The sequence below is a fragment of the Bos javanicus genome, chromosome 14 (genome assembly GCF_032452875.1).
Source record: "Bos javanicus breed banteng chromosome 14, ARS-OSU_banteng_1.0, whole genome shotgun sequence".
NCBI classification, from domain to species: Eukaryota; Metazoa; Chordata; class Mammalia; order Artiodactyla; family Bovidae; genus Bos; species Bos javanicus.
In genome coordinates, this window is record NC_083881.1 from 33,776,203 (window position 1) to 33,803,373 (window position 27,171).

The 27,171-nt window shown below is 44.6% G+C and overlaps 1 protein-coding gene across 3 annotated transcripts in view; it reads right to left on the minus strand.

The window, feature by feature from the left end:
- The window catches only part of SLCO5A1 (solute carrier organic anion transporter family member 5A1), a 286,620-nt gene that overhangs the window by 137,435 nt on the left and 122,014 nt on the right, over positions 1–27,171 (minus strand). For 2 of the 3 annotated variants that reach the window (XM_061438944.1, XM_061438941.1), the window contains exon 3: positions 10,056–11,442. In XM_061438944.1, the coding sequence (XP_061294928.1) occupies positions 10,056–10,956 (901 nt within the window). In that variant the 5' untranslated portion in view covers positions 10,957–11,442. Of the gene's footprint in view, positions 1–10,055; positions 11,443–13,090; positions 13,177–27,171 lie in introns of those variants that run through there. The other variant, XM_061438943.1, reaches the window with a different exon arrangement.

The following is a 27,171-nucleotide window of genomic DNA, read 5'->3' on the forward strand; positions in this document are numbered from 1 at the left end:
CAGAGCCAAGTGTGTGGGTTTGTTTGCTTTTCCCCTACCAGAGGGCCTTATAAAGTGAGCTCACTGGGTTTGTAGAGCTCACACTTGCCCCTGACAAGCAGATTTCCACTGACACAGAGAAGCCTGTCCACCCTGAGTCTCCAGGGTGGTAAGAGGAAAAGAAAGTTAATAGAAAAATGAACATCTTTTGTCCCAAGCCACTCTCTCGGAGGACTCAGCAGTGATCACGATGGAATTCAAAAAAGTAGCCACAACTTACGAAACACCCCAAACTGACATCTTGCTTTTACAAATGCAGTAAGAGAAGGTAGGGTTCTTTCTGATAAAATAGAAGCTCAATCAGCAGCATTTGCCAACAGTGGCTCCAACCCCAAGGCCAGAGGGAGACCCTTCACTTGTGAAAAGAGTCAAAGATCTGTGGTCTTTAGACCCTTGTTGCACAAAACGGGGGCCCTGGACCAGCTGCACTGACCTCACCTGGCAGCATGTTAAAAATGCAGGGTCACAGGCCCCACCCCAGACTTTCAGAAGCAGAATCTGCATTTGAAAAGATACCGTGGTGATTCACACACATACCTTAAAGTTTCAGAAGGACAGAGATAACAGAATTCATAGCAATGTGAAAGATGGATTATGAATACTACAAAGGCTGTTCTCTGCTGTTGGCAAGTGGGCTGAATTAAATCATGGTGCACCCACCACCTTTTCCACAGTGATGCAGGAAACCTGCTTTTCAGGTAGAATCTGAAGTTTATCAGCATCTTAGATGACTAATTTTTCTTAAGAAGCCAAAGGTAGCCACCAGGCAGCTGATGTAAATTCAGGAACTGCCAGGGTGCAGAAGATGTACCCACAAATGAACTGCAGGTATACATGAAACTCACCAACACCCTAGCCAGGAGCTGCCACAGCCACCGATGCCCAGCTGTGCTCACAGCTCTGCCCTGCATCCATCCCAGTAATTCCTCCTCCAGGCGTCCCGGATCATTGCCTCAAATCCCTCTCCCTCGTATTAGCTTCCAGTGGAGATTATTTTTTTATTTATTCATGATCTGTACAGAGCCTACTTCCCCAAGGGATTGTGTGTGGCTTACAAAGATGAACACATTGTAAACAAGATGAGCAAAATTAAAGCAGAACAAATACCCAGTTCGAAGTCTTAGACTGTGTGTTCACATGATCTTTACTCTCTTGGCTCACCAGACTCCCCCATCCCCGCTCCTCCCCAGGAAAGCAGCAGGGAATTAACGTGAGGGATGAATTTGAAAATAAACTGGGGATGCTCGGATCATCTCCTCTTCTTTATCTCTTGGGAGTGAGTTTGCACACAGGGAGTAAAAATTCCACCCTGCTCCTTGTGGGCACAAGACTCGCCTATACCACCCCTTCCTGGCCCCCCCCACCCACATGGGGAGAACCAGGAGTGCCATGTGGATGAGGGTCAGCATTACTGGTAGCTGGTTGGGTATGTCTGTGTAATGGTGGGATTGTTAAAAAGCCTATGTGCACAAAGATATGAACTACATTTTCAACCTCACTTCCATCAGTTCTATAAACTGATTCTTTGGCTCCCATGTTTTTACTCCTTATTTCTCAATTAGCTCAAAACTCAAGTGAAGGGGAAAGGTGCTATTTATTATGTCCTTTCAAAATCCCAACAAAAAGATCTGGAGAGCTCATGCTACAAGACACTTAAGAGAGGTTATTTATAGTGATCAGCGGAGGGACTTCCCTAGAGGTCTAGTGGTTAAGACTCTGAGCCTCCCATGCAGGGGGTACAGGTTTGATCCCTGGCTGGGGAACCAAGATCCCACATGCCTCATGGCACAGCCAAAAAATAATAATATATAAAAGGGTCAGGGACTTCCTTAGCAGTCCAGTGGTTAAGATACCCCACTTTCAATGCAGGGATGCAGAGGACAGGGGTTCAACCCCTGGATGGGGAACTAAGATCCTACATGCTGAGCAGCACAGCCAAAAAATAAATTTTAAAAATATATATTATTAAAAATATAGTGATGGGGGGAAAAGGCCTGAAATCTCTGGCTACCAAGGCCGAAGAGAACATGTGACCAGTGTGGGAGATGTAACTAGAGGTCACTCAGTACTCTTGCCACTCACCTTACCTGCCTTCCTCTCCCACACAGACTGGAAAATCTAAAGCCTGCCTTCCCCAAAATCCTGTTAGCTAGGAGAGGCCAGGTACTCCATTCTGGCCAATGGGACGTCCTCAAGAGTAAATGGACACTGCCTCCTCCACGTTCTCCTTCTCTAGGGGACAGGTGGGATGCCTGAGATGCAACAGCCTCTGCTAACAAGGGCCGGGCAGGCAGAGAGAGGGTGTCAGCACCAGGGAAGGCTAGATGGCCCTTGACCCCCTACCCAAGCTGGCCTATTGTTCATGATGAATAACTCCCTAACTAGCAAAGCCACAGATACACTTGGTTATATGTTTCTAAGGAACACTGAGTTGAAAGATATGTATGTGTATCTTTCATTGTTTTTATGACTATAGATAAAATCTTATATAGAGACATAGACTGTTCTAATAAAACATCACTAAAAAACAGATGAAGATTTTCTAGACAATGTTTTGAAGAAGTGACTCCTTTTCTTTTTTCTAATTACATATTTTAAAAAGATAGCTTTAAGGGTTTTCATACTCAGAGAGAGCAATCTATGCCAGATAGATGGAGAGAGACAGAGACAGTCATAAACACACATATATATGTTTATTCAACTCTAAAATCTTGATGAAATAGAACTCAATTAATTTCAAGCTCATTTTACTTTTAAAAGACTAAAGAAATGTCAAAGAAAAAAAGAAGAAGAAGAAGCATCAAGAATGTATTTGCCTGGGAAATCTCATGGACAGAAGAGCCCGGTAGGCTACAGTCCACAGCAGCACAGAGAGTCGACTACAACTTAGCAACTCAACAACAACAACACACAACCAGGCAGACTGTGATCTGGGGAAATACTTCTTGATGGAAACGTGGCAGAAAATGGAGAGTGAAGTGACCTAGCAATATGGAATAGAGAGTTCTGGAAGAAATTAAAATTTGTATATAGAATGACAGCTGCAAATATTCAAACAATAAAGTCTGTGGCTAAAGGGAAAAAAAAGAAATGTATTTTAAAATAATAATAGAATTATTGATAGTTCTGATTTTTTTAATTTATTTGCAATTTGGAACCAAAGTTGGAACCAGTTCTTGTTTGTTGGGATTCCCTGGTGGCTCAGAGGGTAAAGAGTCTGCCTGCAATGTGGGAGACCAGAGTTCGATTCCTGGGTCAGGAAGATCCCTGGAGAAAATGGCAACCCACTCCAGTATTCTTGCCTGGAAAATCCCATGGACGGAGGAGACTGGCGGGCTACAGCCCACAGGGTCGCAAAGAGTCAGACACAACTGAGTGACTTCACTTTCACTTCCAGTTCTTTCTCAGCATCATCCTGTACAGGCAAGGTGGACAATGAAGACAACACAGTGGTGAAGCTGGGACACCACAGGCCTTCAGACTTCAAAGGAGCTTTTGTTAACGTTACAGTAAGCACAAATGTACATTACATAAATGTTCATACGTTAAAGAAAGATAGTCGTCAAAGGTTGCCAAGCAGAAAGTTCTGACAGTAAAACCTTGGAGCTTCAGAAAATGCAACTAATCAGAATATAACATTTTCCCAACACTGATCAAGATTTTTCTGTACAGAGGAAAGAGAACCCTCCTATGCTGTTGGTGGGAATGTAAATTGGTACAGACATGTGGAAAACAGTATGGAGGTTTCTCAAAAAACTAAAAATAGAGCTTCCATATGATCCAGCAGTTCCACTCCTGGGTATATATCCAAAAGAAACAGAAGCACTAATTCAGAAAGATACATGTACCTCAATGTTCATAGCTGCATTATTTATAATTGCCAAGGTATGGAAGCAATCTAAGTGCCCATTAACAGATGAATCGATCAATAAGATGTGGTACACATGTACAATGGAATATTACTCAGCCATAAGAAAGAACAAAACTTTACCATTTTCAACAACAACTCTTTGCAATTCCATGGATGCTAGCCCGCTAGGCTCCTCTGTCCATGGAGTTCTCCAGGCAAAAGTACTGGAGTGGGTTGCCATTTCCTTCCCCAGGGGATCTTCCGGACCCAGAGGTAGAACCTGGGTCTCCTGCATTGTAGGCAGATTCTTTACAGTCTGAGCCACCAGGGTAGGTATTATGCTAAGTGAAATAAGTCAGATAGAGAAAGACAAATATTGTATGATGTCACTTATCATGTGAAATCTTAAAAATGCAATAAACTAGTGATTATAACAGAAAAAAAAAGTAATAGACTCACAAGATATAAAGAACAAATTACTGGTTACCAGTGGGGAAGGGACAATAACAGGGTAGGGGATTGAGAGGTGCAAACTATTATGTGTAAAATAAGCTACAAGGATATATTGTACAACATAAAGAATAAAGCCAATATTCTACATAAGTTTTTTAAAAGCATGAGCAATTAAATATTCAAAATGCGAAAAAAAAAATAAGAAAGAAAAGAAAGAGAAGGATTGTCTTGTACAATGTATAAGGAGTGATTTTTCGGTGTTCTCATTTCCTACATAATGGTTCTTTCCTTCTTCCCAATTATAAAGAGATATGTTTAAACATTTTCAGACACAAACGGAGTAGAATATCTCCTGCTCCTCACTCTGCTCACTCTTTAGGATGAGTTTGAATTCAGCTCTAACAAACTGAAGTGCTGCTTGCACACGTAATCCCATTTGGTCCTCAAAATATCACAGTGAGGGGGCTTCCCTGGTAGCATGGTGGATTCTTACCCAGAAGATCCCACATGCTGCAGGGCAAGTAGGCCCTAACACAACAACTACTGAGCCCACGTGCCTCAGTTACTAAGCCCGCAAGCCCTCCAGTCTGTGCTCTGCAAGGAGAAGTCACCACAATAAGCTCACACACCCCAACTAGAGAAAGCCTGCACTAAACAACAAAGACCCAGAACAGCCAAAAAGAAAGAAAGAAAGAAATGTTTTTAATAAAAGGAAAGACCTTTGTCAATAAAACATTTTTTTTTTTAATATCACAGTGCGGAGCAGAGGGGGAAGGAGAGGGTAAAACGAATGGAGAGAGTAGCATGGAAATGTATACACTATCATATGTAACACAGATAGCAGTGGGAACTGCTGTATGACTCAGGGAACTCAAATGGGGCTCTGTGACAAACGAGAGGGGTGAGATGGGGTGGAAAGTGGGAGGGAGGTTCAAGAGGGAGGGGACATATGTATACCTATGCTGGTTCATGTTGATGCATGACAGAAAACAACACAATATGGTAAACCAATTATCTTTCAGTCAACAATAACTAAATTTTTTTTAAAAAATATCACCGTGCAGGAAACAAATGGAATAAGCCCTAAGTGCAAACAGAAGCTGGAGAAGTTAAGGAATTTGTCTAAAGTCTCCTGACCAAACTGTATTTTAAGTTTAGTAGAGCCAGACTAAAATATAAGTCAGCTGCCTCCTGGTCTGGTGCTCTTTCTAAGGCACTGTGCAGACTCTGACCCTTGTCTGTGGTCTGAAGTGACAGCGGACACGCCAGGGAGGTGGAGTGGCTGCCCTCACACCGCCTGGCCAATGGCTGGCCCATGGCCCATCATCACCTATCCTGAATATCATTCAATTGGAATTGTGGCTTTCTATTTTAGAAAAGCATCCTTTCTTTTTTTCCCTTTTCCTACCTGGTTAGTCATTCTTTCTTGTTTCCCTGTTTGATTCATGAATTTTGTGCCTTGCAAAAGGTCACATTTTCTCTCCTTAAGATCCAATCGCAAATCATGATGCAGTTGCTAGCCTTACTTCTTCCTACCTACAAAGTTTTCTCTATGCTCCAGGTCGACACTGAACCTCTGTCCTTGCAGGAGGAGTTCGGGCACTGAATGTGTGTAAAGATTGCTGGGTCACATCTACAACCACATCGCTTCTACATGGAAAGCTGCCAGTATGTTAATGCCAGAACTTTCAAAAGATTAAGGTATATATTTACATTCCATTTCAATGATTTCTACTTAATTCAGATTTTGGTCCCAACTGCAATTACTAACCTGCTACCTGCTTTTATTTCCCCGCCCCTTATTCTGTGGTTGTTATCAGTTAGAAAGACTGACCAAAAAGTTAAGAAATGGGTGGGGAGTGGACAAGGTAATATGGAAGAACAGTTTTGCAGAAAATCACAACAATATACACCTAGTTATTTATTATTAATAGGAAAAATTCCATGTCATAAAGGGTTAACACTGCTCACGTGCTAAGAAGACTGTGTATATGTTTAGTCACTCAGTTGTGTCCAGTTCTTTGTGACCCCATGAACTATAGCCCACCATGGGGGTTCCTCTGTCCATGGGGATTCTCCAGACAAGAATACTGGAGTGGTTTGCCATGCCCTCCTCCAAGGGAAATTCCCAACCCAGGGATTGAACCCAGGTCTCCCACATTACAGGCAGATTCTTTACCATCTGAGCTACCAGGGAAGAAGATAGCAGTCTCCCTGATTTAAGTTTGTATGGAGGTAACCTGTCGGAGAAGGCAATGGCAACCCACTCCAGTACTCTTGCCTGGAAAATCCCATGGGTGGAGGAGCCTGGTGGGCTGCAGTCCATGGGGTCGCTGAGAGTCGGACACAACTGAGCAACTTCACTTTCACTTTTCACTTTCATGCATTGGAGAAGGAAATGGCAACCCACTCCAGTGTTCTTGGCTGGAGAATCCCAGGGACAGGGGAGCCTGGTGGGCTGCCGTCTATGGGGTCGCACAGAGTCGAACACGACTGAAGTGACTTAGCAGCAGCAGCAGCAACCTGTAAAAGCTGCTTTAAAGGTCTAAAGAATGGTCTTGTTTTGATTATGTCTTGAGGAGGTTAAGCCAGTTCTGCATCCTTCTACACCATTCAGAACCCTACTGAATGTGACCCATCCTTTGGTTTCAGTGGGCTTTCAGAAGTTCAAGGGCTCTGGGGTCAGATGGTGTGGGTTTGACACCCATAACCAAGTCACTTAAGTTCTCTGGGCCTTAGTTTCCTCATTCATAAAAAAGGGGAAACAATTCCCATTTCCTAAGGCCGTTGAGAACATTAGATGAAATAACACAGGTAAGATTCCTGGTACTGAAACCACTGGAGCTTTTATCAAGATCCATTTAATACAAAGCAGAACTCCTACGAGTTACACCAAGAATGTATCCGAAGGCAGGCATCAAGACATTTTCCCAAAAAATGATTATTAGTTAGTTAAGTAGCTCAATCGTGTCCAACTCTGCGACCCTGTGGACTGTAGCCTACCAGGCTTCTCTGTCCATGGGATTCTCCAGGCAAGTATACTGGAGTGGGTTACCGTTTCCTTCTCCAGGGATCTTCCCGACGCAGGAATCGAACTCTGGTCTCCAGCATGGGAGGCAGACGCTTTAACCTCTGAGCCACCAGGGAAGCCCTGGTGGGCTTAATAATAGAAAATGATTATTAGTCAATATCTAAATGAAGAAGAGGAGGAGGAGGTCGGGGGAGGTGGGAGCAAGTCCCATCTGTAGGACTTTCTTCCCCTTTCACATGTCACTTTAGATATTACCTTAAACTGGAAATATTTCTTCATTACATCGAAGGCACCTCAGACGCTGGGCCTGTGTCTCATTTTTTGGTCTTCCCACAAGAAGCACAGTTCCTCAGCACTGAATATGCACTTGCTATTTTCCTTCTTGGTGAAAGTGTTGCTCAGTCGTGTCTAACTCTTTTGAGACCCCATGACTGTAGCCTACCAGGCTCCTCTGTCCATAGGATTCTCCAGGCAAGAATACTGGAGTGGTTGTCATTGCCTTCTCCAGAAGATCTTCCCAACGCAGGGATCAAACCCGGTTCGCCCTCATTACAGGTAGATTCTTTACCATCTGAACCACCAGAGAAGTCCCTCCCTTCTTGGGGGGCAACCACTACCAGAAAAGTTAAATCTCAGGGCTCTGACATCAGATATTCTCTGTTTGTGTGGGGCTCTGCCTGTGTTTTTCGTGTCAGTGGTACCTAAAAGTGGGTGGGAGACCCAAGTTTTCAAAATAAATGGACAAAAAGATCAGAAAGAAAACAGTTGGGATGTTTACAGAGTCAAGATGTCACTCTAAAGACTGCTGGTTGTTTTCAAAGAAACATATGTTTACAGTATAAAGACCTGACAATCAACCAACTCAACTAAGTGATTAAACTCAACAATGCTAGTGAATGGCCAGGTGCCTCTAATAGAAAACACATACCATGACCTATGAAGGAGTCTGGCCAAAAACATTTTGCCTGAACTGAATTACATGTTTAGACTGAACTTCCAGTTTACAGGAAATATAGAACATGGAGGAATGAGATACGTGCACCACAAGGAAATAATCAGATAACTCTAGAATGTAAAATATTCCACAAATTAGCCTTGTCACTTCAAAAAGTCTGTGTAGTAGAAACAGAAAAAAGTTGACACAGTTTTCTAGTTTATCAAACACTAAGAAAGCAAACAACCAAATGCAATGATTGAATGAATCTTGACTGGCTCATGGTTTGAAAAAAATACATAGCTAAAAAAGTCACTGAGTGGACAATGAAGATTTGAATGTGGACTGGACTTTGATAATCAATGGAATAGTTACTTTCATGGGGTATTTAAGCTCCTGAGTTATATAAGAGAATGTCCTTATTTTCAGAAGACATGTGCTGAAGCTTAAAGGGACCCACAATTACTTTCAAAAATCTTAACCTCCTACCCAATATATATACATATACATATTCTACACAAACACACACAGGTTGATACAGCAAACATGACAATAATGAACAATTATTGAATCTAGGTGGTTGGATATACTAATGTTCACTATACTACTATTTCAACTTTTCTGTACAGTTTGAAAATTTGTTATAATAAACATTAGAAAACACGGAGGCGAAAGTAACAAGCAAGGGACTCCCCTGGTGGTCCAGTGGTTAAGAACCCAATTTGCAATGCACGGAATGTAGGTTCAAACCCTGGTGGGGGAACTAAGACCCTGCAGTGCTTCCCAACAAGAGAAGAAGCCACCACAATGAGAAGCCTGCATACACCACAACCAAGACCCATCATGGGCCAAAAGTAAAAAATTAAAAACAAGCAAACTATTCCTCCTTGCCTGAATAAAAATTTCTTTCTCTTGCATTTCATAATAACAACAAAGTATAAAACCCTTTATTTGGGCCAGTTACTGGGGACGACAAAGGGCTGCAACATCCTCTAAGGACAATAGTCGTCCTGAGGAAAAAGCATAGCCCTCTTTGTTGAGTATCACTTTCACTCCCCTTTCACTATCCACCAGCGACTGCTTTTCAGAAAATAGTAATCATTATTCTCCCAATTCATGGAACTGAGGGTCTTCAAACCAACAATAAAAACAGCTTTGGATAAACTTTACAACCTGTGAGGTTGCTTCTGCATAAAGATAACCTAGTCATTCGATACCACTCAAGTTTTTTTCTTAATAGTGAAGCAGACAATATGTAAGAAATACAGATACAGAGACAATACAGGCTGTTTCCTATAGTCTGGGTACTTCCTGCTGTTGGAGGCAGGAAGAAGTAGCAGTGGATGAAAGCTGTCAACGACCTCACTTCACACACCAGTCACCTCTATTCCTTCCTGAGCCCTTTGAGAAGATAAACTTGATAAACTAGAGCTTTTCCGAAGACAGGCTGCAAGAAAGAGAAGCACTACTCCACAGTGAAAGTCTGTATTACTTGGGAAAAGCCCAGTGTGAAGTGTGAGTCTTAAAAGTCACAGAACTCTCAACTGTTTAATTCCAGAACTGAAAACACACCACAGGGAGACTTAAAAACCAAAAAGCAAACAGAAGCTTACTGCTTAAAGTATACATACTTAAATTATATAACACCATATATTCTCTGTAATATCTACCATCAACTAAATGTGAAAGAAAATTCTTCTTTTCCATTTTTGAGTCCAAGCTCAGGTAAGAGGGCAGGAAAGGCTTACCTAGGTACAACGATGCGTTTTCTTTCTTGACATTGTCATCTAAGTAGGTTGGTCCCAGGGTATAAATAGGTGTGGAGCCCATTCCAATGAGAATCTGTGCGCACACGAATAAAGCCACGTAGACCCAGTGGTCGTTGCCACCCGAGTCCTTCAGGCAGGTGGGAGGCTCCACCTTGACCGAGGAGTTGCCGTTTTGACACAGGCCATAGTTGGAGGCGGAGGCGTTCAACTCTTGGATCTGGTAGGGCGGCGAGACGAAGTGAGGTAAGGCGAAGAGGGCAGCCCCCACAGCGATGAGGAGACCCCCCACGGCCAGCCACAGGGGCCGCCGTCCCCGGCCGCCGAAGTAGCTGACGAACACCACCACCACCAGGCTCCCAATGTCAAAGCAACTGACCAGCAGCCCCGACTCGGAGCTCTTCAGACTGTAGCGCCTTTCGATGGTGGTGATGACGCTGCTCAGGTACCCGGAGACCATCAACGCCTGGATGAAGGTTAGAAAGCACATGCAAACCAGGAAGCAACGGGAATCGGTGAGGACCACGTAGAGGCACCTTCTGCCCTGGAGCATGGCCAGAGTGGAGGACACCGACATGGTTTTGGCGATTTCCACCCCGTGGCGACGTTCCGCCAGTCCTGCCGTCTCTGCCGAAGTAGACGGGGCGGAGGGGCTGGGGGCCGGCGGGTAGGGGTCTGACTTCAACTCCTGATGGCTGGGGGCGGGCTCGGAGCCTTCTTCACTGGCGGGACTCAGGTCTGGCGAGCAGGAGGCGCTGTTCAGGGCGGGTAAACTCTGGGACCTGAAGGACTCGGGTTCACACTTCTCTTGGACAGCTCCTACCCTGGTGCGCGCTTCCTGCGGCTCTCCCGCCTGGGGCTCCAACCCAGCGCCTCGGTCCATGGCTCTCAGAATTCAGATTCGGTCGCCGATCGCACTCAAGGACTCCGGAGCTTTGCATCCACCGGCACGAGGGGCTGAAGCCGGGCCCAGGCTGTCGTGCCCACCAAGGACCGGGGCTGGCGATGCAGAGCCGCGCTGTGGGGCATCCTCACCAGCTGGGAGGTGCCCAGTGCATCCTGACCGCAGTCGTGGTCCCGAGGCTCCGCAGCCGCGTGCCCCAGAGGGCAGGGGTCCGCGCGGTCCTGCGATGAGCCCAACTTAGGGTCCACCCCGGGCTGGGAGCGCGCAGCAGGATCCTGGCGTGTCCCCGGCGCATCCCCTCCGCCGCTGCCGCTCCGCCTGCCGCCCGGAGCGCGAACGCCCGGTGCCCAGCGTGGGGGCGGTTAGCGCTGCTGCCGGGGCCGCATCCCGCCGGGCTGGCTGGGCCAGAGGCGCCCGGTCCTCGCCGCCTCGGCTCGCGACACCCTCGGGCGCAAAGGTGCCAACCTGCAAAGCAGAAGAGAGGGCGGTCAGAGAAGGGCGGCTGAGTCTGGCTTCCCGGCGCCCCCGGCGGACAGCGCTGGGAGACTCTGACGGTCCGAAGTGGGACCGAGGGACGAGCGAGGAACGAAGCCCTGGAGGAGGATTAGGCTGTAGACAGCAGTCTCTAGAGCCCAAACAATAAGCAGCGGGCGGTCGGCAGAGACCCTCCTTCATTGTCTACGGCGGACCTGCCCCCGCCCCGCCCCTTTTGCCTTAAACAGCGCATCTGCTTTTATATGTTAATAATTATCCACCTGGTAGCTCTGACTCACAGACAGCGTCTTTTATCCGAGTGAACTAATTGCAACCTTTTGGTACTCCTACTCCATTACTCAGAATAGAAGAGGCCCAAAAGAACAAAGGAAAGTTTCTTTCCTTTTTTTTTTTTTGAACAAGCACGATGCACTCCTAGTCCCGATTTTTAAAAAAGAAAAAAAAGGGGAAAGCGAGGTGTGTAGAAACGTGTGTACACACTTGTGTGCAGGCACGTGTGCGCCGACTGGATGCGAATCAGTCTTCTCCATCCATTAGAGACAGATACGCATTCAAAGCCCAAGGCAGCAGCAAAAAGGTCAGCGTGCTTGCCTCTTTATTCCCAACACTAAAAATAACACCCCTGCCCCCCAGCCGCCGGGAGAACTATTCAATTACAAATACCAGGGGCGTTCGAGGCTGCGGCCCACGCCAAGTCCCAGAGCGCTGTGTCAAGCGAAACCGAAAATCAGTTTGCTTTGCGGAGGGGTGGGGAAGCCACAACCAAACAATGAGACGCGGGAGCGCTGTCACGGCGCGCTGGGAGCCCACGGAGCCAGCTCGGCACGCGCGGGCCGGCAGGGAGGTGTGCTATTTACATCCAGCGCACCCAGCGAGCTTCGGCTCGGGGTGCGCGCGCACCCACACACACACACATACATACATCGGCGTGTCTGTGTAGAAACCCCTCGCGCGATCCGGCACCCAGCTTGAATATAACGCGAGTCGAAAACAGGTGTGTCCCCAGGGTAAGCCTTCGCCCCTTATCTCGGGACTCCCACTCTATTCCTCCGGCCCCCGGGGAGGCGGGCGGGGGGGAGGTGATGTGCACCAGGTGGGAGAGGAGAGCTGGACTTCGCTGCATTGTGTTTCATGCGACGCGCTTTTGTGATGGTGCTGAGAAAAGAAAGGAGGAAGGGTAAAGGGAGAAAGGCAGAGAGCTTGGGATCCAGGGGCGGCCGCTCCGGCGTCTCCCTCGGCTCGACTGGGCCAGCCCAGCTCCCAGATTCCCGGCCTGCCAGCCACTCAGAGCCAGGGCTTCCCCGCCGCCTTCTTGCCCGGGAGCCTTCCCGGGGAACCCCACCGGCGCCGGCGTACAAAGTCGGGGAATCCCGGAAAACTCGCTTCCCCGCGCCCGAGGGAGCGCGCACCCGCACCGCAGCGCACCCGCACCCCAGCGGAGCCTTGGAATGGCACACGGACCCAGGCGGGCGGCTCTCAGAGCCGGCGTGGGGGCCCGGGGACATCTCCTACGCGCGCGCAAACACACACACACATACACACACACGGCCCCGCAGGAGGATAGAACCGCCGGAGACAGCTCGCCGAGCTGAGGGTCTCAAGAGCCGCCGCTACTCACTCGTGAGTCGGCCGGTCAATCTGGCTGGCTGGGAATAGAGCGGGGGTAGGTGGGGACCTTGGAGGCGCGAGAGTAGTTGGGAGCCTCCTGGGGAGGCAGCCTCGGTCCAGCCGCGAGGAAATCAGTGAATGAGTCTGTGACCCCAGCCTCTGGAAACAAGACACACGCGCACAGACGCGCCCGGAGCCGAGCGGCAGAGGGCGCAGGCGCGCGGGCAGCCGCCCAGCCCAGCCCGGAGGCGGCGAGCCACCAGGCTGCCTTTTCACCTGAAAGGCGGGGGACCGTGAAGATTAGGGCAGGGAGCAGGTCTCCAGAAAAGTCAGCTACTCAGGCAGAGAGCCCACTCGGAATAAAGAAGTTGAAATTTCTGCTGGTTTATTACGTGCTGTGGGCACCCACCATGTCTCGGAGACCATAGCAGGTAGATTCTGGGAACCAAAGACGGACGGGACAGGATCCGTGGACCGAGGAAACCTCTGTTTTGTGGAGGAAATACTCCTGTAAGTAGCCTATAACGACACAGTAACTTCTATACAGGGTGTCACGGAAGAACCATTATTATATATCGATTATAATATCCATTATTAACCCATTAGACCTTCATTTCCAGACAGCAGGAAAGGCATGTGCAAAGGCCCTGGGGTACGATGCTGCAAAGAAATCTTGGGTCTCAGGGTGATTGCAGAGATGGGGCAGAGAGCTGGCCAGCAAGAGTGGCACAGTAGGAAAGGTCAGCACTGAAGGGCCAGTGACATCCAACCTCTGTCACCAGACAGTTGGTTCTGACACTGGTAGGTGAATGGAGGCCATGTGGAGGGAGTGGAGGCAATCTCAGCAATCTCTGAGCAAAATGTGATGTGGCAGTGGTGGAGCATGGAGAGGAAGGAACTCCTTGAGAACACTGACAAGACAGAAGTAGCCAGACTTAGAAGCCGACGTTAACCAGAGATTGAGGTCCAAGGAAAACACAAGCAGAGAAACATGCTCTTGGGGTAAGATGTTTCTCCTTTAAGATACCTTGACTTTGAAATGCCTCTGGGACATCTGAGTGCATACACATCCCATAAAGCACCAGACATATAACATACAGGCAGTTGGGATTAGGGGAGTGAATTAGGAGGCAACAGCCAGACACAGCATGAGGTGGGTGAATAAGGAGATTAGAGGAGGGGTAGACTAAGGACAGGGCCCTGGGGACAGGGTGATCTAAGAGCTGGAGAGGGAAAAAGCTAAGGAAGGAGATTAGAAGCAAGGGTCAGAGAGATCTGTGAAGAATCAGAAAAGAGGGACCATCACAGAAGCCAGATGCAAGAAAGGCTGCCGAGTCGCCAAATAGGATGATAACAGAAAAGAGCCCATGGGCTGTAGAAAGTGGGAGGACATTGCAGAGCTCTAACAGAGGGAGATGTAACCTAATGAGGGGAGGGAATTGTTCTACATTTACTGGTGACCGCACTGACCATCCTGCCATGCCAAAGCCACTTCACTCACCCCTGGCCTTATCCAGTGAGAGCGCCGGATCCACTTCACAGTGTGATGAGGGAAGTGGAGAGAGACTATGTAACATGAGTGGTAAAGGCACACAGCTAGTCTCGGGATGATAAAAGGTCCATGCTCCATAGTACTTCGTTCCCCAGGGATGGTGAAAATAAGCTTTTAATCTGTTTTAACAATCGTTTTACTCCAAAATTGATTTTTTTTAATTTTCAGATAGAGAAATAAGCTTCCACTGTTTCTCATAGTGCTTTGCGTAGCAATTTTAAAGGTCCAAAGATATTACATTATTAATTCTCTCAGGAGAGCCCATTTCATACTGGAAAGCCACATGGGATAGTGAAAAGAGTGTAGAATCAACTTGAAATTTTTATCCCAGCTCAGTTATCACAGCCATGAGCAATTTATTCAATTGTTATTTATTTATCTTGATTTCCTCAGCAATAAAGTGAGAACAATATTACACTGAGTGTGCCTGAGAAGGGCACAAACATACCTTGAAATGTTTGAGATGTACATACTTTGAAAATGTGCTCTGTCAAGTCAATCTTTCTTTTGCTAAAAAAAAAAAAAAAATCCATGCTCTTAACTATGACTCCCTTTCAGTCACACAGCAGCTTAACTTTTCAGTACATCTTGCATCTTTTAATTATCTCACATGAGTCCAACAACCACCATATGTACAGCTGATCGTTACAGAAAAAAATATTAAGTCAGCTGACACCAAAAGAACAGTTAGTGCATCCTCCAAGGCCGCATCGAGACAGCACTGGTCTGGCAACTACCAAACTGATCAATCAAACAAGACAAAGACATTCATTCCTCATTTCCTGTCCCTGTCCTGTCTTCTTGAGATCTCCATCAAGCGCACAGTCACTTTTCTACAAACAGGATATATGACGCCAGTTGACACCCTTGCCCATGATCTTAGCTATGTGGCACTTCCTATGCCTTATCACTCCTCTGAGCTTACTCTGGATCCAAAACAATCTGTCCTTCCAGGCTCTGAGGCCCATTCTTTCATTTCAGCCTCAGCCCCAGACATGAGTAGTTCCACAGCAAATTCAATCTGGCACCAAATCGCATCAGGTGCCAGCAAAGGCTTCCCTGCTGAAAGTCAAAGAATCATGTCCCTGCCACCTGCTGTTTATTCATGGTCAATTACCATAGTTACACCAGAAACAATTCTGAGAACCTATAGGATTTTTTATTGCCACTAATAGATCACAATTTATAAACAGAATTCAAAACATCCAATTAGCTACCCATGTGCTATGCTAAGTCGATTCAGTCGTGTCCGACTCTGTGCGACCTCATAGATGGCAGTCCACCAGGCTCCCCCGTCCCTGGGATTCTCCAGGCAAGAACACTGGAGTGGGTTGCCATTTCCTTCTCCAATGCATGAAACTGAAAAGTGAAAGTGAAGTCACTCAGTCGTGTCCTACTCCTAGCGACCCCATAGACTGCAGCCTACCAGGCTCCTCTGTCCATGGGATTTGCCAGGCAAGAGTACTGGAGTGGGTTGCCATTGCCTTCTCCAGCTACCCATATAGGAAACAAGAAGAAAACATTTATCAACAGACATTTCTTGAGCTTTCCCTTTCAGTTAAATGTGCCTTTGGAAAAGGTCAGATATGCCTCCATCAGCCCTAATCTTAAGATTCAGAGAAAGAAATGGACTTACTTCATGGAGTTCTGCTACCCCTGTGGCTTATTTCACACAATATGAAAGAGTACAGTTGCTGAGACGAGAATACCTGCCTTCTTAGGTATATCGGTAGAGATAGCACAGGGCTATAAGCTCTCTGCAAATCTTCAGGTGTGCTTATGCCGTTTCTAAGTCACTAATCAGTCTAATTTACACATAAATTGCTTCTTTCCCAGTCTTCATATAATAAGATGGTAGCCTCTGCAATTCCATGAATTTGAGCAAGCTCTGGGAGTTGGTGATGGACAGGGAAGCCTGGCATGCTGCAGTCCATGGGTTCACAGTCAGACATGACTGAGTGACTGAATTGAACTGAACTTTGAAACTAACTAGGGCATTCAGTTTTGTTTTTTTTTTAATGTGGGCCATTTTTTTTTAAAAAGTCTTATTGAATTTGTTACAATATTGCTTCTTTCTTAAGTTCTGGCTTTTTGGCCAAAAGGCATGTGGAATCTTAGCTTCCCAACCAGGGATAGAACCCACACCCCCTGCACTGGAAGGCGAAGTCTTAACCACTAGACTGCCAGGGGAGTCCCACTAGTGCATTCTATGAGCCTGAAATCTAGCTCCTTTGGAGAATAGGGCAAGGAAAGCAGAAAGGACCCCTTTCTCCACTCTCATCACTTTTTCCTTAAGAGGATCAATTCAGAGGTCTCCCAGACACAAGAAGAAGGGCTCGGTTTAGGTCCAGAATATTTTCTGTGCCACTACTCTAATTGAATTAGGTATTAGTTCTTGAAGAGGAGTAAATTGTATTTCAAAGGTAACCTTTCATGCTGCTGCTGCTAAGTCGCTTCAGTCGTGTCTGACTCTGTGTGACCCCATAGACGGCAGCCCACCAGGCTCCCCCATCCCTGGGATTCTCCAGGCAAGAACCTTTCATACATACATATAAATTCAATTCAGTGTATTTCAATATATATAATAAAAATACAGCTTTATTGACAGACCCTGAAGAAGTATATAGATATACTTCTATATCTATATAGAAGGGATATAATTAAATTACATCTCTATTCTTTTAAGTTAATTTTTTGGCCACATGGCTTGCGGGATCTTACTTCCTTGATCAGGGATTGATCCTGCACCCTCAGCAGTGAAAGCGCAGAGTCCTAATGACTGGACCACGAAGGAATTCCCCAGATCTCTATTCTTGATTCAAAAAAGTAGTTTACAGTATGACTGATTTCCTCATTTTCTTTTCTTTTTTTATTTAATTTAATGGGTTTTTAGTGAAATATGATTGACATATAACATTGTATTAGTTTTTGATGTACAATATATTGATTTAATATAGTGTGTATATATTGCAAAATGATCATGGCAATAAGTCTACATTAGTTACAAATTTCTTTTCTTGTGGTAAGGATGTACTCTCTTAGCAACTTTCAAATATCCAATATGGTGTGTATGTGTGTATGCTTAGTCACTCCGTCGTATCTGACTCTTTGCGATCCATGGACTGTGGCCCGCCAGGCTCCTCTGTCCATGGGGATTCTCCAGACAACAATACTGGAGTGGGTTGCCATGCCCTTCTCCAGGGGATCTTCTCAATTCAGGTATCAAGCCCAGGTCTCCCACATTGCAGGCAGATTCTTTACTGTCTGAGCCAATATGGTATTATTGATTATAAGGTTATAAAGTCGCCCCTTAGCAGAACTTGGCATTTATGCCTTTCATGCTCAGTCGCTAAGTTGTGACCAACTCTTTGCGACTCCCTGGACTGTAGCCCACCAGGCTCCTCTGTCTATGGGATTTCCCAGGCCAGGATACTGGAGTGGGTTGCCATTTCCTTCTCCAGGGGAAACTCCAGAACCAAGGGTCAAATCCGCATCTCCCACATTGGCAGGCAATTCTTTAACACTGAGTCACCAGGGAAGCCCATTTATACCTTTCAGTTCAGTCGCTCAGTCATGTCTGACTCTTTGCGACCCCATGAATTGCAGCACGCTAGGCCTCCCTGTCCTTCACCAACTCCCAGAGTTCACTCAAACTTACATCCATGGAGTCCGTGATGCCCTCCAGCCATCTCATCCTCTGTCGTCCCCTTTTCCTCCTACCCCCAATCCCTCCCAGTATGAGAGTCTTTTCCAGTGAGTCAGCTCTTCTCATGAGGTGGCCAAAGTACTGGAGTTTCAGCTTTAGCATCATTCCTTCCAAAGAACACCCAGGGCTGATCTCCTTTAGAATGGACTGGTTGGATCTCCTTGCAGTCCAAGGGACTCTCAAGAGTCTTCTCCAACACCACAGTTCAAAAGCATCAATTCTTCAGCACTCAGCCTTCTTCACAGTCCAACTCTCACATCCATACATGACCACAGGAAAAACCATTGCCTTGACTAGACAGACCTTTGTTGGCAAAGCAATGCCTCTGCTTTTTAATATGCTATCTAGGTTGGTCATAACTTTCCTTCCAAGGAGTAAGTGTCTTTTAATTTCATGGCTGCAGTCACCATCTGCAGCGATTTTGGAGCCCCCCAAAATAAAGTCTGACACTGTTTCCACTGTTTCCCCATCTATTTCCCATGAAGTGATAGGACCAGATGCCATGATCTTAGTTTTCTGAATGTTGAGCTTTAAGCCAACTTTTTCACTCTCGTCTTTCACTTTCCTCAAGAGGTTTTTTAGTTCCTCTTCACTTTCTGCCATAAGGGTGGTGTCATCTGCATATCTGAGGTTATTGATATTTCTCCCGGCAATCTTGATTCCAGCTTGTGCTTCTTCCAGCCCAGCGTTTCTCATGATGTACCCTTACTGAGAAGTAAATTTCAATCTAGGTAAACAGAAGAGGCACAGATCTAGCCCTGGGTCACAGTGATTCAGGCAATCACTCCAACCCTGGGATTTGAGTACGGTGACCACCGTATCAGTTTGTTTGTTTGTCTTTATTCTGCTGGGTCTTTGTTGCAGAACACTGGGCTGTTTGTTGAGGCACACAGGCTCTCTAGTTGTATTTCCAGATTTAGTTCCTCAACCAGGAGCTGAACCCGAGTCCCCTGCATTGGAAAGAGGATTCCTAACCACTAAACCACCAGGGAAGTCCCCAGCATATCAGTTTTAGGCCTGCAAGTCCTCAACCCAAGAAACCATAGTCTGGTGAACACTTGGACACCTGGTTACACTCTGAAGGAGCCAAGAAACCAGGCAGTGCCTCTGGGAATGAGCCAGGAGAAGAAGACAATACTATCAACTAGCACCTCCTAGAAACTGCCATCTCCCTTAATAAAAACATGCCAGACACACCACGGCTAGTAATGAGGAGAAAATTTCCTACGAAGAAGAGACATTTGTCTGCAGAGGTTCGCATTCCCTTGAAAGACTTTTGTCATCACCTCCACTGCCAGCTGGGCCTGGGAAAGAAAAGAGATGGCAGGAGAGATCTGCTATGGCCTCAGCCCTCTGCACATTCTCTGTGGATATGTCGAAAATGCAAGACTCTGACCACTTTTCATCCAGGCCATTTCTCAGCCAGCCAGGTTGTGTTTGCAGCTGGCAACTTTGAAGGGCGAGGTAACCTTCCCAGCTGGACAAAGAGCAGGCTCAGTTCTTCTTTCTTCAGGGCAGCCCCCCAGGCTCAATCCTCCTTCCTAAATGCACAAGAAAGCATCCGCAGTGGACTCTGTATCACCTCATGAGACTTAGGCACACAAGGAACTGAAACACACATCTCTCACATAAGTCACAACAGTATGTTTTGAATGGGTCTCTTAGAGTAAAGGAAGGATGAGATGGCTGGATGGCATCACTGACTCGATGGACATGAGTCTGAGTGAACTCGGGAGTTGGTGAAGGACAGGGAGGCCTGGTGTGCTTCGATTCATGGGGTCGCAGAGAGTCGGACACGACTGAACAACTGATCTGATCTGAATTAAACTTAAAAGCTTTTTGCACAGCAAAGGAAGCCATCCACAAAATGAAAAGACAACCTACTGAATGGGACAAAACTATTTGCATATGACACAACTGATGGAGATTATTATTCAACATATAGAAACACATCATAGAACTCAACATCAAAAAATTTTTTTAATGGGCAGAAGAACTGAGTAGACATTTTTCCAGAAAGGAAATGCAGATGGTCAACAAGCACATGAAAAGATACTCAACATTACTCACTGTCAGTGAAATGCAAATCAAAACCACCATGAAATATCACCTTACACCAAATGACAGTCAAAATGACTGTCTTCACAAAGAATACAAATAACAAATGTTAGCAAGGACATAGAGAAAAGGGAACTCTTGTACACTGTTGCTAGAAATGTAAATTGGTCCAGCCATTGTGGAAAACAGTATGGAGGTTTCTCAAAAAACTAAAAATAGAACTACCATATGACCTAGCAATTCTACTCCTGGTTATATATCTGAAAAAAGTACTAATTTGAAAAGATACATGCACCCTAGTGCCCATGGCAGTGTTATTTATAATTGCCAAGATATGGTAGTAACCTAAGTGTCCACCAACAGATGAATACACACACACACACACACACACTTACACACTGGAATATTACTTGGCCATAAAAAAGAAGGAAATTATGTCATTTGCAGCAATTTGGATGGACTTGAAGGTTATTATGCCAAGTGAAATAAGTAAGACAAAGACAAATACCATATGATGTGACTTATATGTGAAATGTAAAGATACAACAAACCAGTGAATATAACAAAAAGAGCAGACTCACAGATAAAGAAAACAAACCTACAGTCAGTTAACAGTGGGGATCAGGAAGGGGGAGCAATAAACAGGCAGGGGAATTAGAGGAACAGCCTATTAGGTAAAACATAAGCTACATACATATATTGTACAACACGGGGAATAACTGTCAATAGGGTATAACCTTAAAAATTATGAATCACTATATTGTACACCAGTAACTTATATAATATTATACAGCAACTATATTTTAATTAAAAAAATGAAAAGATGAAGCATGCCTATAGTGAAATATTTAAATGGATTAAAGGATGAAGCAGTCTAAAGACAAACAGTGCATATTATTGCTTTGGAATAAAAACACAAAGCAAGCTGCTCATAGAGCCGTCATCTCAGTAATGGCTGGGATTCAGGTTTTTACGAGATTGCCTAACCTTTCAATCACTAGCCATGGTTTCATTCCCAGCTCATGACTCCTCCCTAGCCTTCTCTGCATTCCTGTCCTTTACTTGGAAACTTGAGCATCACAGAACAAGCTGACCATGAAGCCCACCCCTCAGAATGCTGCTGCCCACCTGCCACCACATCCTAGCACAAGGTGGAGAATAACTGGTCAGCCGTGGGGAGAGACCTGGCCCCATTGCCTCAGAGCCAGTCTTGTAGAGAGAGACCAGGTCAACCCTGCCGTCCTGAGAACCCAAATCACAGCACCATATAGTAGGATTCTTTTAATAAAAACTCAGAAATGTAGGGGACTCTGCAGAATGATCGGGAGCTCAGAGCTGTCTGTCTTTTCAAACATTATTTCCTTAATATAAAGACACCAGAAAAGAGCTCTTCACAGAATTCACTCAAATCCCCTTCTCTCCTCTGTATCCTCTTTTGTTGATGACATTTTTTATAATTATCTGATTGCAGAAAAACTCCACAAATCCAGGTTGAAGAGTTATATTTTGGGGAATTGTATTGGGGAATAGCTGATTAGCAAACCATGTGATAGTTCAGGTGAACAGTAAAGGGGCTCAGCCATACATACACATGTACCCATTCTCCCCCAAAACTCCCCTTCCATCCAGGCTGCCACAAACATTGAGCAGAGTTCCCTGTGGGTTATCCATTTTAAATACAAAGTGCTGTATTATTTTTAACTATTACTATTGTTTTGGGCACACGTGTGCAGGTGCCTGTATCTCTGGCCTGACTTTTATCCTCCATTCTCTTTGGATGTCGGTGATACCCTGATAATTGTTCTCATTTTCTTGGTTGTAACTAATGAATACCAAATGACCCAATCCAAATAGAATATACCACTTGGACCATCAGGGGAGTGATTTTAAAGGATTTAGTGTTCTGTTTGGGGGCTGCATAACCTGTCATCAAGGAATGGGATTTAAATGACAAATGAATTGTGTTATGTCATTCCCTCTGTGAAAATCAGAGCAGTTAGAGTCTAAATTTAGTTTGCCCAAAGAGAGGAATGACCAGGCGAATAGGCATGTATACAATGGAAATATAACATCTAAACATCATGATCTTTCTTCCTTCCTTTAGCTGATTTTGTTTGTGAAATTTCACACTAGAGGAAGAATGTGATTTTTCAAAGAGAAAAGAACTGTTGTGAAAGTTTGCACATTCCAGTTTCTCCCCTGGAGTTTAAAATATACCTTTCTCTTACTCCACATCAGGAGGCCACAAGTTTTTTCTGCCATCTAGTACTTCTTCCATTCTGTTTTTTCAAGGAAAACAACATTGTTTCTCTTCCACCCTCAGTAATGTCAAAACATGCTTTTAGAATGGAGACTCATACAAGTCACACAGTGCCCTATGGTTCTTAAACTGTTATTTAAATACTGTCATGCATAGAGAACAGTGGTGGTTGCCAAGGGGGAGGGGGCAGGGAAGGGAAGAACTGGGAGGTTGGGGTTAGCAGATTTCAATTTTCATATACAGAATGAATGAAAAACAAAGCCTTCATATATAGCACAGAGAACTATATTCAGTATCCTTTGATAAACCCTAATGGAAAATAATATTTAAAAAAGAAGGAAAGGGGGAACAAACTGAGAGAGTAGCATTGACATATATACACTACCATGTATCAAATAGATGGCTAGCGGGAAGCTGCAGTAGAGCACAGGGAGCTCAGCTCAGTCTCTCCGTCACCCTGGAAGGGTGGGATGGGGATGGAGGGAGGCTCACGAGGGAGGGGATATATGCATACATATGACTGATTCATGATGCTGTACAGCAGAAGCTAACACAACATTGTAAAGTAATTATATTCCAATTTAAAAAAAAAGGGATGCTGTCTTAGGTTATAAGCATTGGTAAAGAGGCTATCAGTTAAAATATTTAATTCCATAATGCATTATTAAAAAAATATGTATCATGGTTTTAAAAAATATTTGATAAAAGAATGTATATGTATGTATAACTGAATCACTTTGATATACAGCAGTAATTAACACATTGTCAATCAATTATACTTGAATAAATAATTTAAAAATAAATACTGTCACAGGCTAAATCGTGTCCTTTCCAAAATCCACAAGTTGAAGCCATAACCCCCTATTTCTCATCCTGTGACTGTATTCGGTAATAGGCTCTCTAAAGAGGTAATGAAGTTAAAATGAGATCATTAGGGTGAGCTCTTATCCAATATTACTGGTGCCCTTTTAAGAACAGGAAATTGGGACACAAACAGGTATAGCAGGAAGACCAAGTGAAGACACGGAGAACCTGGATGGCTCATTTACCAGCCAAAAGGAAAGGCCTCGGGAGAAATCAACCCTCTTGACACCTTGATCTCCAGCTTCCAGCCTCCAAAATCATGAGACAATAAATTTCTGTTCTTTGAGCCAATTCACGCTCCTTTGTTATGGCAACCCTAGCAAACTAATACAAATATTGATGAAAAGAAAATCAAATATTTAAAAATGATAATAAATAACTTACTTTAAGGTTTATTCTTAAAAGAATTTTTCAAAATTTTAAACATTTCTCACAGTAAGAAAAAGTAAAAACTTTTATGATTCACTTCTCACAATAAAGTCTAAAGAGATGACTTAAAAAAACCCTATGGTGCCTGTTAGTCAAAGAATATGGTCTAATACAGTGCATTTTAATGCATGAGAAATGTCACAAGATTGATAGGAAAAACTACTGTGATTGGGACATGTTAAAATTAAAAGCAGTTTATATCAAAGTAATGTAATCCATGAGGCTTCCCTGGGGGCTCAGTGGTAAAAACCCCGCCTGCCAATGCAGGAGATGCAGAATCCCTGGGTCAGGAAGATCCCCTGGAGAAGGAAATGGCAACCCACTCCAGTATTCTTGCATGGGAAATCCCATGGACAGAGGAGCCTGGTGGGCTACACTCCATGGGGTTGGAAAAGAGTCAGACACCACTGAGCCACTAAACAACAATGTAATCCATAAGTGAGCAATTTAGAAGAAGAAAATAAGTCAAAAGATAAACCCAATGGGAAAAGAAATGAAGTATACTATGTCTAAAACAGAAATGCTAATCACAAATCTGACAACATTCCTAAGATCTAGAAAGCATGTAAGAAAGCATAAGGGACTTCCCTGGTGGTCCAGTTGCTAAGACTCCACGGTCCCAGCACAGGGGATCCAGATTTGATCCCTAGTCAGGGAACTGGATCCCACATGCTGCAACTAAAAATTCTCATGCCACAACTAAGACCCTGAGCAGCCAAATAAATAAATATTAAAAAATAAAAAGCATAGATCTTGGGGAAAAATAACAATCCTTTGATAAAAAAGCGGTAACAGCCAGCAAATTTGGAAAACTCAGCAGTGGCCACAGGACTGGAAAAGGTCAGTTTTCATTCCAATCCCAAAGAAAGGCAATGCCAAAGAATGCTCAAACTACCGCACAATTGCACTCATCTCACACACTAGTCAAGTAATGCTCAAAATTCTCCAAGCCAGGCTTCAATAGTACATGAACCATGAACTTTCAGATGTTCAAGCTGGATTTAGAAAAGGCAGAGGAACCAGAGATCAAATTGCCAACATCTGTTAGATCATCGAAAAAGCAAGAGAGTTCCAGAAAAACATCTACTTCTGCTTTATTGACTATGCCAAAGCCTTTGACTGTGTGAATCACAATAAACTGTGGTAAATTCTGAAAGAGATGGGAATACCAGACCACCTGACCTGCCTCTTGAGAAATGTGTATGCAGGTCAGGAAGCAACAGCTAGAACTGGACATGGAACAACAGACTGGTTCCAAATCAGGAAAGGAGTATGTCAAGGCTGTATATTGTCACCCTGCTTATTTAACTTATATGCAGAGTACATCATACGAAATGCCAGGCTGGATGAAGCACAAGCTGGAATCAAGATTGCCAGAAGAAATATCCGCCTCAGATATGCAGATGACACCACCCTTATGGCAGAAAGTGAAGAACTAAAGAGCCTCTTATGGAAAGTGAAAAAGGAGGGTGAAAAAGTTGGCTGAAAACTCAACATTCAGAAAACGAAGATCATGGCATCTGGCCCATCACTTCATGTCAAATAGATGGGGAAACAGTGAGAGACTTTTATTTTTTGGGCTCCAAAATCACTGCAGATGGTGATTACAGCCATGAAATTAAAAGACGCTTACTCCTTGGAAGGAAAGTTATGACCAACCTAGACAGCATATTCAAAAGCAGAGACATTACTTTGCCAACAAAGATCCATCTAGTCAAAGCTATGGTTTTTCCTGTAGCATGTATGGATGTGAGAGTCGGACTATAAAGAAAGCTGAGCACCGAAGAATTGATGCTTTTGAACTGTGGTGTTGGAGAAGGCTCTTGAGAGTCCCTTGGACTGCAGGGAGATCCAGCCAGTCCATCCTAAAGGAAATCAGTCCTGAATATTCATTGGAAGGACTGATGCTAAAGCTGAAACTCCAATACTTTGGCCAGCTGATGCAAAGAACTGACTCTTTTGAAAAGACCCTGATGCTGGGAAAGATTGAAGGCAGGAAGAGAAGGGAACGACAGAGGATGAGATGGTTGGATGGCATCACCAAGTCAATGGACGTGAGTTTGAGTAAACTCTGGGACAGGGAGGCGTGGAGTGCTGCAGTCCATGGGGTCTCAAAGAGTCAGACACAACCGAGCTGAACTGAACTGAACATTATCCATGTGTCCAGATTCTCCTCATGTTAGGCTTCTCAAACAGGGGCTGTGTGTCCCCAGGAGCACTGGGCCCCCTGCCAGTGGTAAAGCCACTGAGCAAGTAAGAGACTTTAATTGGGGAGCTGGCTGACCAAAAAGATGGCAGGTTAGCACCTCAAAATAACCATCTTATCAGGGTCTGGATGCCAGGTTTTTTTATAGATCAGAGATTGGGGGAAGTGAGGAAGCCAAGTAAAAATGCTATTAATCTTGCAAACATCTCTAGAATGGCCAACCTCAAGCAGGGGATGTGTTAATTTCTTCCTTCCTGCTGTGTGAGGTGGACAGGGTTTTAACAAAGGCACTTTAGTCAGGCAGAGGGGCGGTGCTCTCTGAGGCAGGCCATTCTGTACGATTATAACAACAAAAGCAACAAAAAGCCAGTCAAAGAAACAATTCCATCATGGGGTCAGAATTGGCTTCTTGTCTGGAGCACCATCATGGTAAACAGTCCCCTCAAATTACCCAGGAGAGTTGGCAACTTTTGGAACCCTGATTACCTCCACGCCTACCTTTAATTTCTAAAGATGGTTAGTTTCAGATATCAGTAAAAAAAAAAAAAAAAAGCAAGAATGATGCAATCCATACTCAAGTGTGAATGATTGATAACATAATCCCTCAGGCATTGTTTTGTTTGAAAAACAAATGTGTGGACAATTTAAGAGAACTTCAAACTGTGTGGTTGATGTATTTCCACCCCCCAGGACCTTCTAAATAAAATAAATACACACCTCTTGAGGATAAAACTTGAGGTACCAGATAAAGGAACTTCTTAATCTTTTCAACAAAAGTGCCCTGGTGGAAAGGAGTGGCCCCAGATCCTGGGGAGTCTGGAATGCCAGTAGCCCTAAGTAACCTTTAGCATGTACCACATTTCTTTAAAAAGTCCTGCTTTATTAGAAAAAAAAAAAAATCTGAATTTTTTTTCAATCCCGTAAGACACCTGTTTGTCACATTTTCAAAACTCAATAAATATACTTTCTAGGATGATGCCCCCTGATGAAGAACTAAGATTCCACATGCCATGGAG